The sequence below is a fragment of the Pyrgilauda ruficollis genome, unplaced genomic scaffold (assembly GCF_017590135.1).
Source record: "Pyrgilauda ruficollis isolate IOZ18807 unplaced genomic scaffold, ASM1759013v1 scaffold3, whole genome shotgun sequence".
NCBI lineage: Eukaryota > Metazoa > Chordata > Aves > Passeriformes > Passeridae > Pyrgilauda > Pyrgilauda ruficollis.
Genome location: NW_024524377.1, coordinates 21,043,012 through 21,057,901, shown reverse-complemented (window position 1 = coordinate 21,057,901; position 14,890 = coordinate 21,043,012). Strand labels below are relative to the sequence as shown.

Here is a 14,890-nt window from a genome sequence, read left to right as displayed (position 1 = left end):
TGTGTGTGAGACTAATGATTTAATGGACATCCAAAAATAATGCTTTCTGGTTTAGCTTTTTGGTTTTTTGGTTTTAGAAAAACAGTGAATATTTTCAGGGTTTTCTATAGAAAATTTTTCTTTCCTTTTCACCTGTCTTTTCTCCAGCATAGGAACACATGGGAGCAGAATTAACCATGCTTTGCAACAGTTTGATTATTGCCAATAAGTTTATTCAGGGAAGGTTGTAATTATCACTGTATTTATTAAAACTTCCTGAATCTTATGTTGAAGGTAACTTTTTCTCCTCCCTCTGCCAGAAGAAAAAATAAATAAAGGAAATGCTTCAAATGGTGAATGACAATCCCTTGCTGGTTTCACTGCAGTTGTAGATAGCTGTGCTAGTTCTTGGTGTTTGATTGTCTGATCTAGCGTCAGTAGGTAACTTACAGAACACTTCTCAACTTCAAAAACTGACAAATGTTGCCATAAATATTCTTCTAGTTTAGTTTATTTCAGTTTATGTTTTTAGCCAGTCTAGTTTAGCCTGCTCCAATCACCTGAGAAGTGAAACCTGCTCTTTTTGTTAATAGAATTCATTTTGCTTTGAATTTTCCCACTGTCTCCAGCAATTGTATATTTAACAATTCCTTTTTTAAAAACAATCAAACCTCTAAAACTAAACTCACATGAAATCCTGGGACAGTTTTTCCACAGTAACAGCAGATGTGTTGTGAGTTGGTTGTTCAGCATTATATTGCAAGGGGATATTCTCATTAACTAGAGTGCATTTTCAAATTGCTATTAAAGCTGCCTGATCCATTTCAAAATACAGACATTCTTAGTGGGAAGTAATTTGTTGAGTGGCATTTTAAATACTAGGAACCTTTTTGGACCTATGCATTTCTAAGTAGGTTTGATAATTTTGGAATTGGTTAGTGCTTTAATTTAATGATTGGCAAAGCTTGATGCAGCAGGGTTTTTTTGGTGTTCTTCAGTGTAAGTGGCTTGACAGACATAAATCAGTTCATCATGTCTCTTTACATAAATTTTACTCTATATAGTTTCATAATAGTTTCATTAATGATTAAAAACATATACTCAGAAAAACAGTATTTTAAGAGAGTCCTGCGGTGTTTATGTGCTGAATTCTGTTATTTTTTGAGTTACATTGGTACTAATAATGTTGATCCTGCCTTTTTCTGGAAGCAAACAGTGGTTTCTAATGGAAATCCATGGCTGCTGTAGTTTTCATGCTGATAAGTCATTACACATAGCACAGAAGAAAAGGCAAGCTCCTAAGTCAACAAAAAGCCTTGAACAACCACTTTGGTGCAAAATGAACTAAAAAATTTCTTTCTGTTTTTTTAATTTTTCTTTTGTAATGCTCTCAGTTGCTTTCCTTAGCAGTGTTTACAAGCTGGGGGAAAAACCTGTCAGTTGATGACTTGTCATGAAATAATAATTTAGATAATTATTCTGGTCTTTTTGTGAAATGTCAAGAGATTATATTTCTGGGATTTGGGTTGTGTTTTGTTTAGTCAGTTCAGCAAATGCTGTTTAAATCCAAGCATTTTCCCTTTTTCTCTGCTTCCTCACTCCAATTTTCAGGCTTTTTGCCATTCAGAAACAGAAGGGTGGACATCCAACAGTCTGTAAATAACTGTTGCTGTAGATTGTTTCTGCTGGAAGCATCTGTCCATTTGTCCTTTCTCATACAGCACCACTCTTCAATTCTTCAGTTTAGAAATACAGTTATTAAAAAGTGTGTTGCTGTTTTCCTGCAACAATTCTCTAACAAAAGAGGAAGGGAAGGGAGCACAACTACTGCAATGGACCTCTGAAAGTAGTAGGTCCTTTACAAAAATGTGGAAAATATCTGTGTATCAGTGGATCTTTAAAGCTCCAAATTTAGAGTGCTTGCACAGCTTTGGAAACAAGGAAAAAAGGCCTGTTGCAATTAAGATTCTAACATATGTTGTGTAACAATATGTTGCATGCACCTCATGGATGGGGAGAATTCTTATCAAATGATGTCAGCATATGTGTATGAGTCTGCAAGCATTGCTGTGCTTGTGCCTTTTCTTGTTTCTGCACGGCTGTTACTAGTCTCTAAAAAGTTGTTCTTACTGATCAGATGGAAATTCGGTTCTACTGAAGAACATTATGAAGCAAAAGCATAATTTAATTGCTTTAGCCATGTGAAAAACAGTTTGAGAATAAAGATGTTCTTTTTCAGATTATGGGAATTCACTTTTCTTGATTTTTACCCAAATAAACCTGTGTTATAGAGGTCTTTGTAGAGTTTTTTCTAAAATATAAAGAAGATTGTTTCGTAATTGACTCCTACATGTGCTTAAGTGTGTTGTGGTTGTGGGGTTTTTTCCTTAATAAAATAGATAATATATCAAAATTTACTGTTTCTAATATTGTTTGTATAAGTTTTACCAGAAAGGTTTGAAAATGCAGATGAAGATTAAGGCAAGCAGTTGGAAACACATGTCTTAATGTAAGGTGACTGTTAGCTGTTCGTAAGTAGGTCTTGAAATTGTTCTGTGTTTGAAGGAAGTGCCAGTTTAGAGAATGTGCCACGGGCAGCCTGTGTGGTATGAGATCCTCCTGTAGTAGTCAGCTGGACTAGGAAAGTCCTCCTTTTCTAGGAGCTTCAGTTGGAGCTGCTGGGTCATGCTCAGCTTGGGAGTGGACTAGGTTTCTCATAGGCTGGTACTATAGAAGGTCTAGGAGATGCTTCTTAATAATATAATGTAAAAATGAAAAAAAAACCCCAGAAGTTTCCGGAACACCTGGTTTGTGTTGTTTATATTGAAAGTATTAGATCAAAAATTGTGACAGCTGTGGATGTGGGCTATGCTCTGATGCCCTGTTGATGTTTTAAATATCCGTGTGGTATATGAACCTTCACAACTGAGAGGTGAAATACCAGTTGAGGTTTTCACAGCAAGTTTAAAGATTGCTTTTGTGATGAAGTTGGAGACCACTTAACTGCAAACTATTTGTTCTGCTTAAACCTCATCACATTAACTTTGTAATTACTTTTTCTTTCTGAAACAGGAGGGAAGGACAGAAGGAGTGGCCTCATTCTGACGATTCCATTATGCCTTGAACAGACGAGCATGGATGAGCTGAGTGTCACACTAGACTATCTTCTAAGTATACCAAGGTGATTTGGAAGGCATTCTGTTCAGAGCTGGGGGTTTTTTTTCCCAGTTGTAGAAGGAATTTTTCTATTGTTTTTAATTTTATTTGCTCTTCTTTACCAAATTAATTTTATGTAAATGTTTGTTTAGAATGTGATACTGTCTGATGGAGCTAGAAACACGCATCCCAATAAGCTAAGGGATATGTACTAAGGCTTGTCTGTGTCCTTTTATGTCCTTATGTTCTTCTTTCTTGGGATAGCTTTTTTCATAATTTCTTTTTAATGACAATGCATTTAAATTGCTAAGTGAATTAATGAGCCATTCCAATCAAACTCCTAAGCTTGCAAGGGCAGCATTGCCCTTTCTGTGCTACATGCCTAAGCTTTGTAGCTTATAGGGCTTTAGTTTAAAAGTGCACTAAGTTAAAATTATAGCCTTACTGAAGTGAGCAGCTTGTAGTACTGCTTAAATGTGCTGCCTAACAACTTGGCTATGCTGTCATCCATAGCTTGCTGTAAAATCATTGTTGTTCAAGCTCTGTGCATGTGCCACTGACAGCTTCTAGTGACAGTTTTTGATCCTGGCTTAGTTACCTGTATTTCTATTTTCTTAAGATCCAGGGATTGATCTTTATCATAATTTTTTTTTTTCTGTCATGTGCCACTGCTATATAAAGAAAAGGAGCCTCTCAGATGAATGTTTGTTTTTGTATCTTTTTAAATCTCTCTTCTGGAGACAGAGAAACAGTGGCTTAACTAAAGATATCCAGTGTACTTTGCATGTTTTAATCTGTAAATGTTTATAAAACACAGTTAAAGGATCCAGTGTTGGATTTCTTTTGGTAGATTAGGCTTTTAAAAATCCTGATTGGTGAGAGAGAAGCAAAGAATAAATTCAGGTTATTTAAAAGTAAATTATCAGGAGGTATATGAATATACTGCACAACATTTTAGTTGTGTAAGCTTTAGGGTTTTTTAAACAGCTTGTTGTCTTTTGTAAAGTGGTGAATCACCAAATGGTCATCCACACAAGTCATGTCATTGACTTAAGGACGTGGACATATTTGTGGAACAGATGCAGGCATTCTTGTTCTAGTAAGCATTAATTATTCCACAGTCTCATCCTGATGTATGTCTTTACATACATTAGTGTAACAATAACTGTCTAAAAGCTAAACTAAAGTGCTCTTTGTACTCGGTAGAAACTGGGAAATCTATTTGAAAGTGAAGTCAGTGTTCCCATATTTAATGCTCTGTGTCAGTTGTGGAAAAAATGACCTCTTCTATGGTGGCAGTATGGAAAAAATCATTGTCGTTTTGGTTCGCATGTTGTTTTTCAGTGGGAAATGCAAACTTTGGCCTAAACGCTTCTCTTTTTTTTTTGTTCTGGAAAGACTTGCTGAACAGTGTTGGGGAAAATAGGGCTGAGGGGAGGGATATTGTCCCAAACACAGATAGCTGTCCAGGCAACATGCATAGTACTTTTTTTCCCCAAGTTCTGTGTGTAAGGTAACATAATATGTTTGACTTTTAATTCAGTTGTGTATGTAACTACGACTGAGACCTGCAGTCTAGTGTGGATTGCTGGCTGTGTCCAGAATTTGAGAGGCATAGCTGCTTACTGTGTCTTGGGTAGAATTTCTTTGGAATATGTGTGTAAAGCCATTCTAAAATTTCAGATAACTTATTCCTAGTGTTGAAGTATACTGTTAGGCCTTTCTTTGATGGTATTTAAAATTTTCAGATTTTGAAGAGGTCTGTTCAGAACTGAACAAGGATAAAAGTGGCAACATTATGATGTTGTCTGTTCATACCTAAGTTTGCTTCCTTTGTTGTATTATCTCTATTGTGGCTCAAATCACCAAGTTTTTTGCTTTTTATTTTAACTTACATACAAACACTTGCATTCGCTAACCTTTCTAGAAGTGGTAGATCGCTTCTGAATTTGATTGGTTGTGTATTTTGTTGGGTTTGGGGGGTTTAAATTGGGTTAGTAGTAGAGGAGCAGATGCTGATATTGCTCCATTCCAGTGAGCCTAAGGAAGTCATGTTTCAAGATGCTGTAGTAACACTCTTCACCTTTTTCCTCAAAGCAATAGCATTGTGCCTTTTGAGTTGGTTTTGATTGCAAATTGCACTAGTGAAGCCTGAATGTTCAGACTGCTTCCAGAAAAATCATATGTGTGGTCTTAGAGGTTCCTTAAAATCAAAAGCTTTCATGAACTGTTTAAACAGCCAAGATGAATTTTTTTTTCCTAAATAGGCTAGTAAAGTGCCCTTTTTTCTCTTTTTTTTTAAACTTCAAAGTGAATTTGTCTTCCACCCATACCTGATGAAGCTCGGCTTAAAAATGAAATAAATAACAGTTAATTTCTTGTTGTGAAACATAATGCTTACTGTTGCATGCCTTGTTTTTTGTAAACTAAGGAGATCACAGAAGTAGCTTTGTTTTGTAATTGCAGATTTGGGAAAGATTACATAATACTTTCCTACCTCTCGTAAATGTCATGGATTTTATTTGCTTATAACTTTGCCAACACAAGAATTTCAACCTGGCACATAATATCTAGTGTGGTAACTAATGTTAGACCATAGGCTCACTTGCAAGTCCTCTTCTGGGTGCTCCTTTTAAAAACTGACATCCCTTTGTCGTCCTTATGACACTGCAAATTGATCTCTTTTCTGAGGATTTTGTAAAGTTAACAGTTATGAGGCCTTTTCAGAGTTGCTACAGTTTGAAGAAATACTTGTATTATGAGATATACTTCAGTGCTACTTAAAAATTGTAATTTGTAATATCCAATAACATGCTGGAGCATTAAAATTGGAAGTTTTTTAATAAATGAGTAAACTTAAGGTTTATAAGACAGTGTTGCTATAAGGAAAAAAGCTATGTAGTTTTTTAGGAGGCTTGAAATCCAAAGTTGTCATGATATGACACTTGTTAGAGTGAATTTTATGTTTTTCTAAGTGGTTTTTTTTTTTCTTTTAGTGAGAAGTGTAAAGCTCGAGGATTCACTGTGATAGTGGATGGCAGAAAATCTCAGTGGAACGTGGTAAAGACGGTTGTGTTAATGCTCCAGGTAAATAAATACTTGTACATTCAAAATTGACTGATCAGTTTTATGGATGTGAACCCAGTGACTGTGTTATTGTAGAGATATTAATTTCCTTAAAATGTGGTTCTGTGATGAGTTCTGTGTAGCAGGAAGAATTTGTGAAAAAGAGAATGCTACAGCTACATCTGCTTTCTGAAAAGCTCACTCGAGAGACAAATTCTTTTTATGCTGAGAACACACAACTGTAGACCTTTTCCTGAAATGGAGGTTTAGTTTAAAAAGTACACAAATATACTCCTGACATCACCAACTATGAGCAGTAGAAATGTGTGCAGGGCTGCAGTTCACACAGATATTGCAGCTGAGCAGGTTTTGATGCAATATGTGCTGTACTGCCTGGTTTCCTTTGCAAGAGGGTACAGTTGACTTAGTTGTGGATCATAGTTCCAATCACAAATTATGTTCTGCATGTTTCAAAAAGTAGGAGAAGAAAAGTGACAATTTGCAATAAAAAAAAAAATCTAAAAAAATATTATTTTAACTCCTCAGAACTCTGGGCTTACAAATAGAGTCTTGTTTCTGGTGGACAGTATAGATTATTTTTGTGGTCTCAGTGATAAAATAAAATGAGATACAGCATTTCTAACACATTAGAACACTTGGGACTACTGCCTTTCTTACTGCACAGATGGTTCCTCTTTATCAGAGCAGTTTTCCTCTCAGGGTTAGGTGAAGCATCAGAAAGTGTTTCACATACGAATAATTTCTTTTTTTTTTTGGTCCTGCTGGGTCATTGTTGCTTCTGGGTTTTGAAGTCAGTGTCAAGGTGTCTTTCACCTCTTCTTGACTAAGATGAATTTCCTGTTAATAGAGTTAGAGTTTTTAAATCCCTTGTGTTCAGATTATGATCTTGACTGGGTTTTGCTTCAGCTACTGTGTGGTTGTGAGGTTCGGTGGGAGCTGCAGCTAGTAAGGAAGGTCAGCGGGAGCTGACAAAGCTTATTTCCCTGCCTTCCTGGCAGCACTCATCCTGCCTCTGCAAAACTTGCAGAAACATGGGTTGCACATCTGTGTCTTGAGTTTGAGAAGGAAGCAATAAAGATTTTCCTGTGTGAATTGATCACTTGTGCAGATCACATGAGGTTTCTGTCTGCTTCATCATTTGTAGTTCTCAAAAACACTTCTGTGTTCAAAATATTGTCTACTTGTAAATAGGTTTTGCATAGTTGTTAAAATGGTTGCAAGAATGAATTGGGGTTTTTTGTTGCTGATTTCTTTAACTTCTTTTGAATTAATTTTTTAATTAATAAAATTAGGTATTTAAAGAGCAATCCCATGGGTTTTCCCATATCCCTACTCTTAGATTAACTTTTACTTATTGCTATAGCTGATGAGTTTAGAGTAATCAAGAGTCTTTGTTCCTTGATCTACATTCAGTGTGACATCATAAAATCAACATAGTAGATGAAATTATTGGTTTAGTCTGAGAAATGTTTTTCTGGTAGTATTTTAATGAATTAATATGTTGAAATACAAATATTCAACCTTTTTATTTTAGTCTAAGTAATATGTGCTGAAGAAGTATAGGGTATAGTCTTGACATGCAATCTGATAACAAATACACAATTTTTGCCTAACTTTATGATTATTGTTTCCTTCTACATAGAAGATAACATTGGTGGAAAACTTTGTTTTTAACATTTCGTCTTCTTTTTAATGAAATACCTTAAATTAAATAAAGTCTAGCCAATAGTTCATTTTTCTGTATTAACACAGCATAGACTAATGGTTTGTCCTGAGGACTGGGAATAAAGAGGTTATATTTTCTTTTCAGTTTTGACACTGTTTGCTATGAAATCTTGTGGAATGTTACGAAGCAGGATGGAGCAAATATGTGATGTAGATGAAGCAGACTTCAATTTCTGTCTGCAATTTTTACATTCTTGTATGAATGATGAAATATAAGTGGAATTCAGTTCTGTGATAAATGAAGGTTTAATCTTGAATGTTTTACTTATTTTTTCATTTGTTTTACAGAATGTTGTTCCAGCTGAGGTGTCACTTGTTTGTGTGGTAAAGCCAGATGAATTTTGGGATAAGAAGGTTACACATTTCTGCTTTTGGAAAGAGAAAGATAGACTTGGCTTTGAGGTATGTTGAGCTTTTGTCTACTTGAGTCAAAAATACTGTTTCTAAAATACTGGTGTAATTGGATACACCAGTGTCTTTAAAATAGCTGTATTCCTGATGCTTTGTGGATAACCTTAACAAACCACTGTGGCTTTTTAAATTTTTCCATCTTTAATGAGACTTTCTTTATTGAATAGTCTTATCTTAGAAATGTGTGGCATTTTATTCTTTGCTTAGCAAGAAAATAAATCTCTGTGGTACATGTTGTTTTGAGTCAGAAACAGTTGTACAGGATTTAGAGTGAAATTTTTCATGACTTCTCTAATAGGCTGTAGAGATACATGGTGTATGGTGTCACTCTGTCAGCTGTAACCATTGTGACAAATATCTTGTTGGTATTGCATGCATCTTTTCTCATTTTTTGAGTTCTTTGACATCAGGAACAGGTTATAGATCCTTTGCCAAATACAAGCTGACACTGTTCTGAGTTGTGAGGCAGAGTAGAGAGACTATGAGTTAATGTTAGCACTTCCCTTGTTATCTCTGTCTGGGAGGTTAATGGAAACCTCAATTTTCCCAGTCTTTTTAGAAAATATCTGTGTCATCAAACTTTCCACTCATTTTTTTTTAAGCTAATCTTGTTTGAATTACAACAGGCATGTAGCATGCAGCCCAGTCACGGTGTATTTAATCAAAAACATAAGTGTGGTGGTGCCCAGAAGAGAATTTAAAAAGACTCTGAGCTAACCATCTGTACTCAAAAATGTGATGTAAGATCTGCTAGTTAGAAGTGACTTAAGTTTGTAGTATTCAGGTTTTTTTGTTTCAGCTTTGTAATATTTCAGTTTTATTCAGATCTTTCACAATGTAAGGTAAATGTCAGAGTCCAGAGAGCAGCAGTAATAAAGGCAAAGTCCCTCATTAAAGTCCCTACTGTATGATTTAGGCTCTGTTTTCCCAGCTACACTCCTGTAAATAAACTTCTTGGGTAAGTTCAGGAAGTCTTTGAAGTTGTGATATGAAAGTATGTGACATAGCAGCCGTTAGTGTATAAATGATGGTGTTGCTAGTTTGGAAGTTAGTCCTTCTAGAAGATTCTTCCTGGGTTTTTCTTTAACATGACTTAGCTAGAATGTAGTTTTAGACAAATAAGCAGGAAGCTTACAGAAAATACATCAACAAAGCAGGGATAGTTTTACATGACTATAAAAGGATTAATAAAAGGATTTTTTGTTTCCCTTTAAGGTTTGGCTGTCATTAGATGATAATCCTTTAATTTAGTAATCTTAGTAATTTTATAAAGCCTGTTCTGTGCTAATAATCATGTTGGCATTGTTGGCATAGACCACTGAAATTATGTATCCAAACCTTTTGGTTTCTGTTACTTGGTTGCAGTCAGGAAAGCTATTTCAGTAAAAATGACCCACCTGCTCTGGGCTCCAAATACTTGTCACAGACAGGAGTATATCTTTTCTCTATTCCAAATATGAGTGCAGAGCACTGATAAGGCTCTGGAAGGCTCCAAATCATGCACAAATCTACAGCTGCATAATTTTGCATTACTGGCAGTAAAAATAAACAACACCCAACTCATGTTTTGGATCATGGGTTAGATTTGTGTAACTACTAGGAAAATTCAGGATTGGTTTTGTGCCAGTGAAATTATTATGAACTAAAAATTGTAATTAAAATATGACATCTTTTTATTCACTTGGGTGTAATCTCATTTTACTTGAACTAAATGCTGTGTAACTGTGATTTTTAATGGAGCATCACATCTACCTCCTATTTCCTACTACCTGATCTGTTCTTAATACCTTGCTTATTATTCCCCTATGAAGCCATTAATCACAGTGTCTTCCTTTCTGTTCAAAGGCAGAGATCCTCTGCTTCAGAGTGAGATGTGGTGATGATGAGTTGCAAAGCACTAAAAGTAAATGTGGGAACTGAGATCAAACAGTACTGGGTGGATAAGTACAAAGAGGTGGGCTGATTCAGCTGAGTAAAAGTTCACATCTTTATTTCTGGTTAGTATTAGCGTTGGTTTTGGACCTGCCTCAGGACAATTCCCATTTGTCCTCCAGCAGAACTTTGTTCTGTAACTTCATTCCTCCCTTATTAGCAATCAGTTCATGTGTTAATTGAAGCAATTTTATCTGGTCCTGTGCCATGCTTCATAAGAGGAGAGTTGTCTTAATTGTTATAAAGCTGTCTTTCAGCTGAATGTTGCAAATATGGCACTGTAATACTTAATGCTGTTAATGCTTTAAAAGATTAAAAGAACACGATTTGAGTATAAAAATTGCTGTGTTTTAGAGAGTAGGGAGGTGGTGTTTTTTGTTAATATACTCTACACAGTAATGTGAAAAAAATCACTCTTTTAGTAGATGTAGTGTGTTGTATTTGAGCATGAGCTTTTCTTATGAGAACAACGAGCGTAACTGGAAGAAAAAATTTCCCATAAAAATAGAAGAAATGTACAAATTTGTACACAATACAAAATTGCCTATAGATTGGTGGGTTGTTTCGCATGTGTCAGTCATTTAAGGAACTTAGATGAAAAATAATCTTTGAGCCTGATTTAGATACTAGATCAGTACGTTGAAAATCAGTTTGTCAGGAGCGGGAAGGAAGAGGATGCGCTTGCTGTTCTTATCCTTGTGGAAATCAGGGAGCTTTAAAAAAAAAAACTTTAAAAGTTCACTGAGGATTTGGAGAATAGAAATTAAGTGCATAAAAAAAAAGGAATAAGAGGAAAAATTGGGTGATAAACTACTATGAATTAGTTGAAAAAATTAGAGTGTGTAGCATAAGGATCTTTATAATCCTGAAGTCCAAAGTCTGAGTAGTTCTAAATGCTTCACACTTCTACTGTAGCAGCTGACAGCTCTAACTCTCTAGTGAAAAGTGTCAGAAATTTCTCATGATAATTTATCTGCAGCATCTGCTCTGAAAAATCTCAAGTCTGTAATTTACCTTTTAAGAATTATGCTGATGAGCAGAGTATTGCTCCACAGGATAAAGAATGAATAACACTTTGTAGGAAGTATCTAATTTTTGTCCATTTTCAGTTCATTGTTTTAAGACCAGAATTTATAGTTTTCGTGGACTTTCCTAAAAAGGCATATAGGAGTTCCAGTCAAAACTGTTTATTTAATTGCATCTCTTTTCATCTGTGTGCATCTCTGTTGCTATTTTAATATGGGAGGCAGTGGGTTCTTGGGCAAATTAGGGAATTGTCTATGTGGAGCTGGGGTATGTAAGCCTCCATTTATGTCACATCCTGAATTCTGTCCAAAGAAAGTGTGTTGAAAAATGCCAGAATCTTTGCCTATTTTCTCTTCTCTGAGATGTAAAAATAAGAGTGTGCTAATTATTGTGAGCCCAGGAGGGTAAGGTGAGTGAGTGGGTAAAACCTCAAGTGAAGGAGGCAGTTCCTGGGAGTGGAGTTCATCTTGTGTTTATTTAGGTTCTGCCAACTGCTCTTGGGTTTCTAGTATGACAGATTTCTATGACACTGGCCAGATAAATATTTACCTAGCATTTCTTGGGGTAATGTGAAATAAAATGATCTTTGTTTAGATTAGTGTTCCATATTAAACAAATAATACCTATGCTACTCAGCATTTAATCAAATAGTATTTTAAAAAATTGATTGAAATAGTATTTGGCATCAAAAAATAGGATCATTCTCCTCAGGAAAAGGTAGCGTTTGCTTTACGAGTCTGTGCCAGTGAAGATCATATTTAGGTTACTCTTGTTTTAATTTGGTATTCTCAAGGGGCATGTGTATTGTTCTCTTTTGGAAAGTAACTTTTCAGATTCAATAGTGTGGCTGCTCTGATGTTACACACTTCAGAAAAAAGCTCCTTGTTACTGAAATTTTACAGCCTTCTGTTCTCTAGTAGCTCCTGGGTTTGACTCTGTGACATTTGTATTAAAAGATCTTTTTTATTTCTTCCCTTAAGAGAGAAATTAAGTTCAGATGGATGTATTTAACATTTTGGGAGCACTTTTACATGTCTTCTTGAATATCTAGAATTTCTCTCTCATCTTGACTTCTGCCTCTATCTCCTTGTAGATGATCAATGAAAATTGCAGAAAACAGCAAATGACATAGAGAGGTCAGCTTACTGCAAACAGTATTTAAAGCTTTTTTATTACAAAAGATACATATTGCATGAGTCAAAATCATCTATTTTCACTGCTGAGAAATAGAATGTTGCACTTAAGGCACAAGTCTTTGCAGTCCATGTTTTTAGCTTTGGCTTTCTTCTTTGGCTTGACAACTTTTACAAAGGTTGCTTAATATACAGCACTTCTACTTCTCCCAAAGCCCTGTTCTGAGTAATTTCTTTAAAGGCTTTCACAAGGATTTAGCAGGCCAATATTATGCAGAGCAAGTTTGCTGACTAGAGTAGAGCAAGGATGAAAGCTGCTACCACTCCTCTGGGTTTTTAAAAAGAACTGAGTGCAGATGATGATTCCATGACTCTGGTCAGTAGCAAACGGGACACGTTTGAAACCTACTGCCACTGTGAGCTTATTAGCTGTCCCTGTTGTCAGAAGTGGATGGATCAAGTGGGATGGGAAGCAAAGATTAAAGGATTCAATAATTTATACATTTTTTCCCTGTTTTACCATCTGTCCAGATCTACTTGTTTCTCCCTTGGGAAATTTAAGCTCTTCATTTTAACATCCAGATATAATCTGCTGTCCAAAGGCTTTTACTTTGGATTATGAAAGCTGCTTTTCCCCCCCTCTTTTCTGGAATCAACATAGTTTGACTTGGGAAAAAATGGAAAACAAAAAATCATTTCATTTGCAAGCAAACAGGGTTGTTTCTGTTTTTATGGCTGTAAATTACCTTATCTTTACCTGTGATAATATGTTGAAGGGTGAAATTAAAAAGCAAGGTGAAACACTAATTCATAAGGTTCAGCTTTTTCTAGGATGTGGTATTTTGACATCTGTTTTCACAAAAGGTCAAATATAATTACTCTCTTTGGATTTTGAAACATTTTGGAAACCTGACAGCGGAAGTTTGCTGAGCTTGAAGTAGAATTCAGATCTGTAAAAGTGAAGTGTCTTCTCACTGTCCACATTGCACTTTTCAACATTTTTTTTCTTCTTTGGCTCTTGGTCCGTGTACTTATGGGCTATCAATCTATAGCAGCTGATTAAAACATTATTTCTGAAGCTTCAGAGAGGCAAATTGCACTTTTGACACCTAGAAAATATCAAAGGTGATTTACTAATTTAAAACATATAGAGAATGTTAGGTTAGCACTGCCACTAGCTCAGGTTTAGAGCAAGAGCTAAATTCTGTTCAGGAGCCCTCATTTCTGCCACAACCTAGTCAAAAATTCAAATGTTTGTTTATATTGTGAAAATTTCACACAGGATTTTAGCAGCTAGCCCAGTGAAGTCTATAAACACTTTAAGAAAGAAGTGTTTCTTAAATGAGAAACCTAGAGAATGAATGGGTTTGGGAATAATGCTTTAAGTTACAACAAGGTTTATTAATGAGGTGGAAGTTTTATTTTTCAGAGTTTTTCTAATAAGATGTAGAAAATTTGGGTTTTGACCAAATCTCTTTTCTGGGTGTTTATTTTTTGTCAGAAGATTATTTTTTCATATGGCTAACATTTTTTTCTTTTGTGCAGGCTTTGCTCTTTCAAAGTTTTTTTATTTTAAAAAAACATCTCCCTAGTGGAAGTTTATGAGGGCTATCCTTTGCCCACTCTCCTTCCTGAAGAATCTCAGTTAAAAAAAAATCTGAAATAAGTGGTCTCAATGCAGTCCATCTATTTTGTCAGGCTATTTGTGTCTTTTCAGAACTTTTATTTCAGTAATGAGAACCAGCTGCCCTGTTTGCATTAGTTCCCATACCAGAATGTCCATACCAAAATTAGTTTTCTTTATTTTAATGAACTCAGAGAGAATGTTAAAAATTACCCAAACTATTATGTGTGCCTAAAGAAGGAAGAACAAAGGCTTTTTTTTTTTTTTTTCTTCTTTCTTGGATGTAGAATCCTCTGCCATTTGGGCTGGTTACTGGCATTACCTAAAGAAACGACTAGCCAATTCCATTTACAGCAGCCATGTACCGTTAAGAATACAGGACAATAGTGTATATTTGGATGTTGCTGAAAGGTTTTCCTCTGCAATAATAGACCATTTGTTTGGAGCTACTCTGAATTCTGTAGTTTCAGTATCTGCAGGGAAATGGAACTGGAATAGAAGTCTCTCTCTAGTTAGCTCTTTCCACATATTCTTGTGCCCTGCAAGAGTATGTGGATGATTTGATGGTTTACGGAAATTTTCTTTTTTCTTTTGTTTCTGGTTATATATTTCCAATATGCTTGCTTCAATAGAGGGGTTGTTTTTGTTTTTTTTTCCACAGGAGCTATTCCAGGCTTAGCATATCATTCATCAAAGCAAGCTGTGCTGCCAACTTTTGGTTTAGGCTTATATGAATAAGGCTCATTCAGGAGCCTCTAGAATGCAGAAATGAAAGCAAGAATTTAGTTTTCCACCTAGCAGTGGACCTGTGTTTTCC

At 35.5% G+C, this 14,890-nt stretch overlaps 1 protein-coding gene across 5 annotated transcripts in view; it reads left to right on the top strand.

Annotated features, from left to right (window-relative positions):
* The window catches only part of SESTD1 (SEC14 and spectrin domain containing 1), a 49,537-nt gene that overhangs the window by 12,550 nt on the left and 22,097 nt on the right, over positions 1-14,890 (top strand). For all 5 annotated transcript variants that reach the window (XM_041473090.1, XM_041473092.1, XM_041473088.1 and 2 more), the window contains 3 exons: positions 3,052-3,160; positions 6,132-6,222; positions 8,236-8,349. In XM_041473090.1, coding sequence (XP_041329024.1) covers positions 3,052-3,160; positions 6,132-6,222; positions 8,236-8,349 — 314 coding nt within the window. The remainder of the gene's footprint in view (positions 1-3,051; positions 3,161-6,131; positions 6,223-8,235; positions 8,350-14,890) is intronic.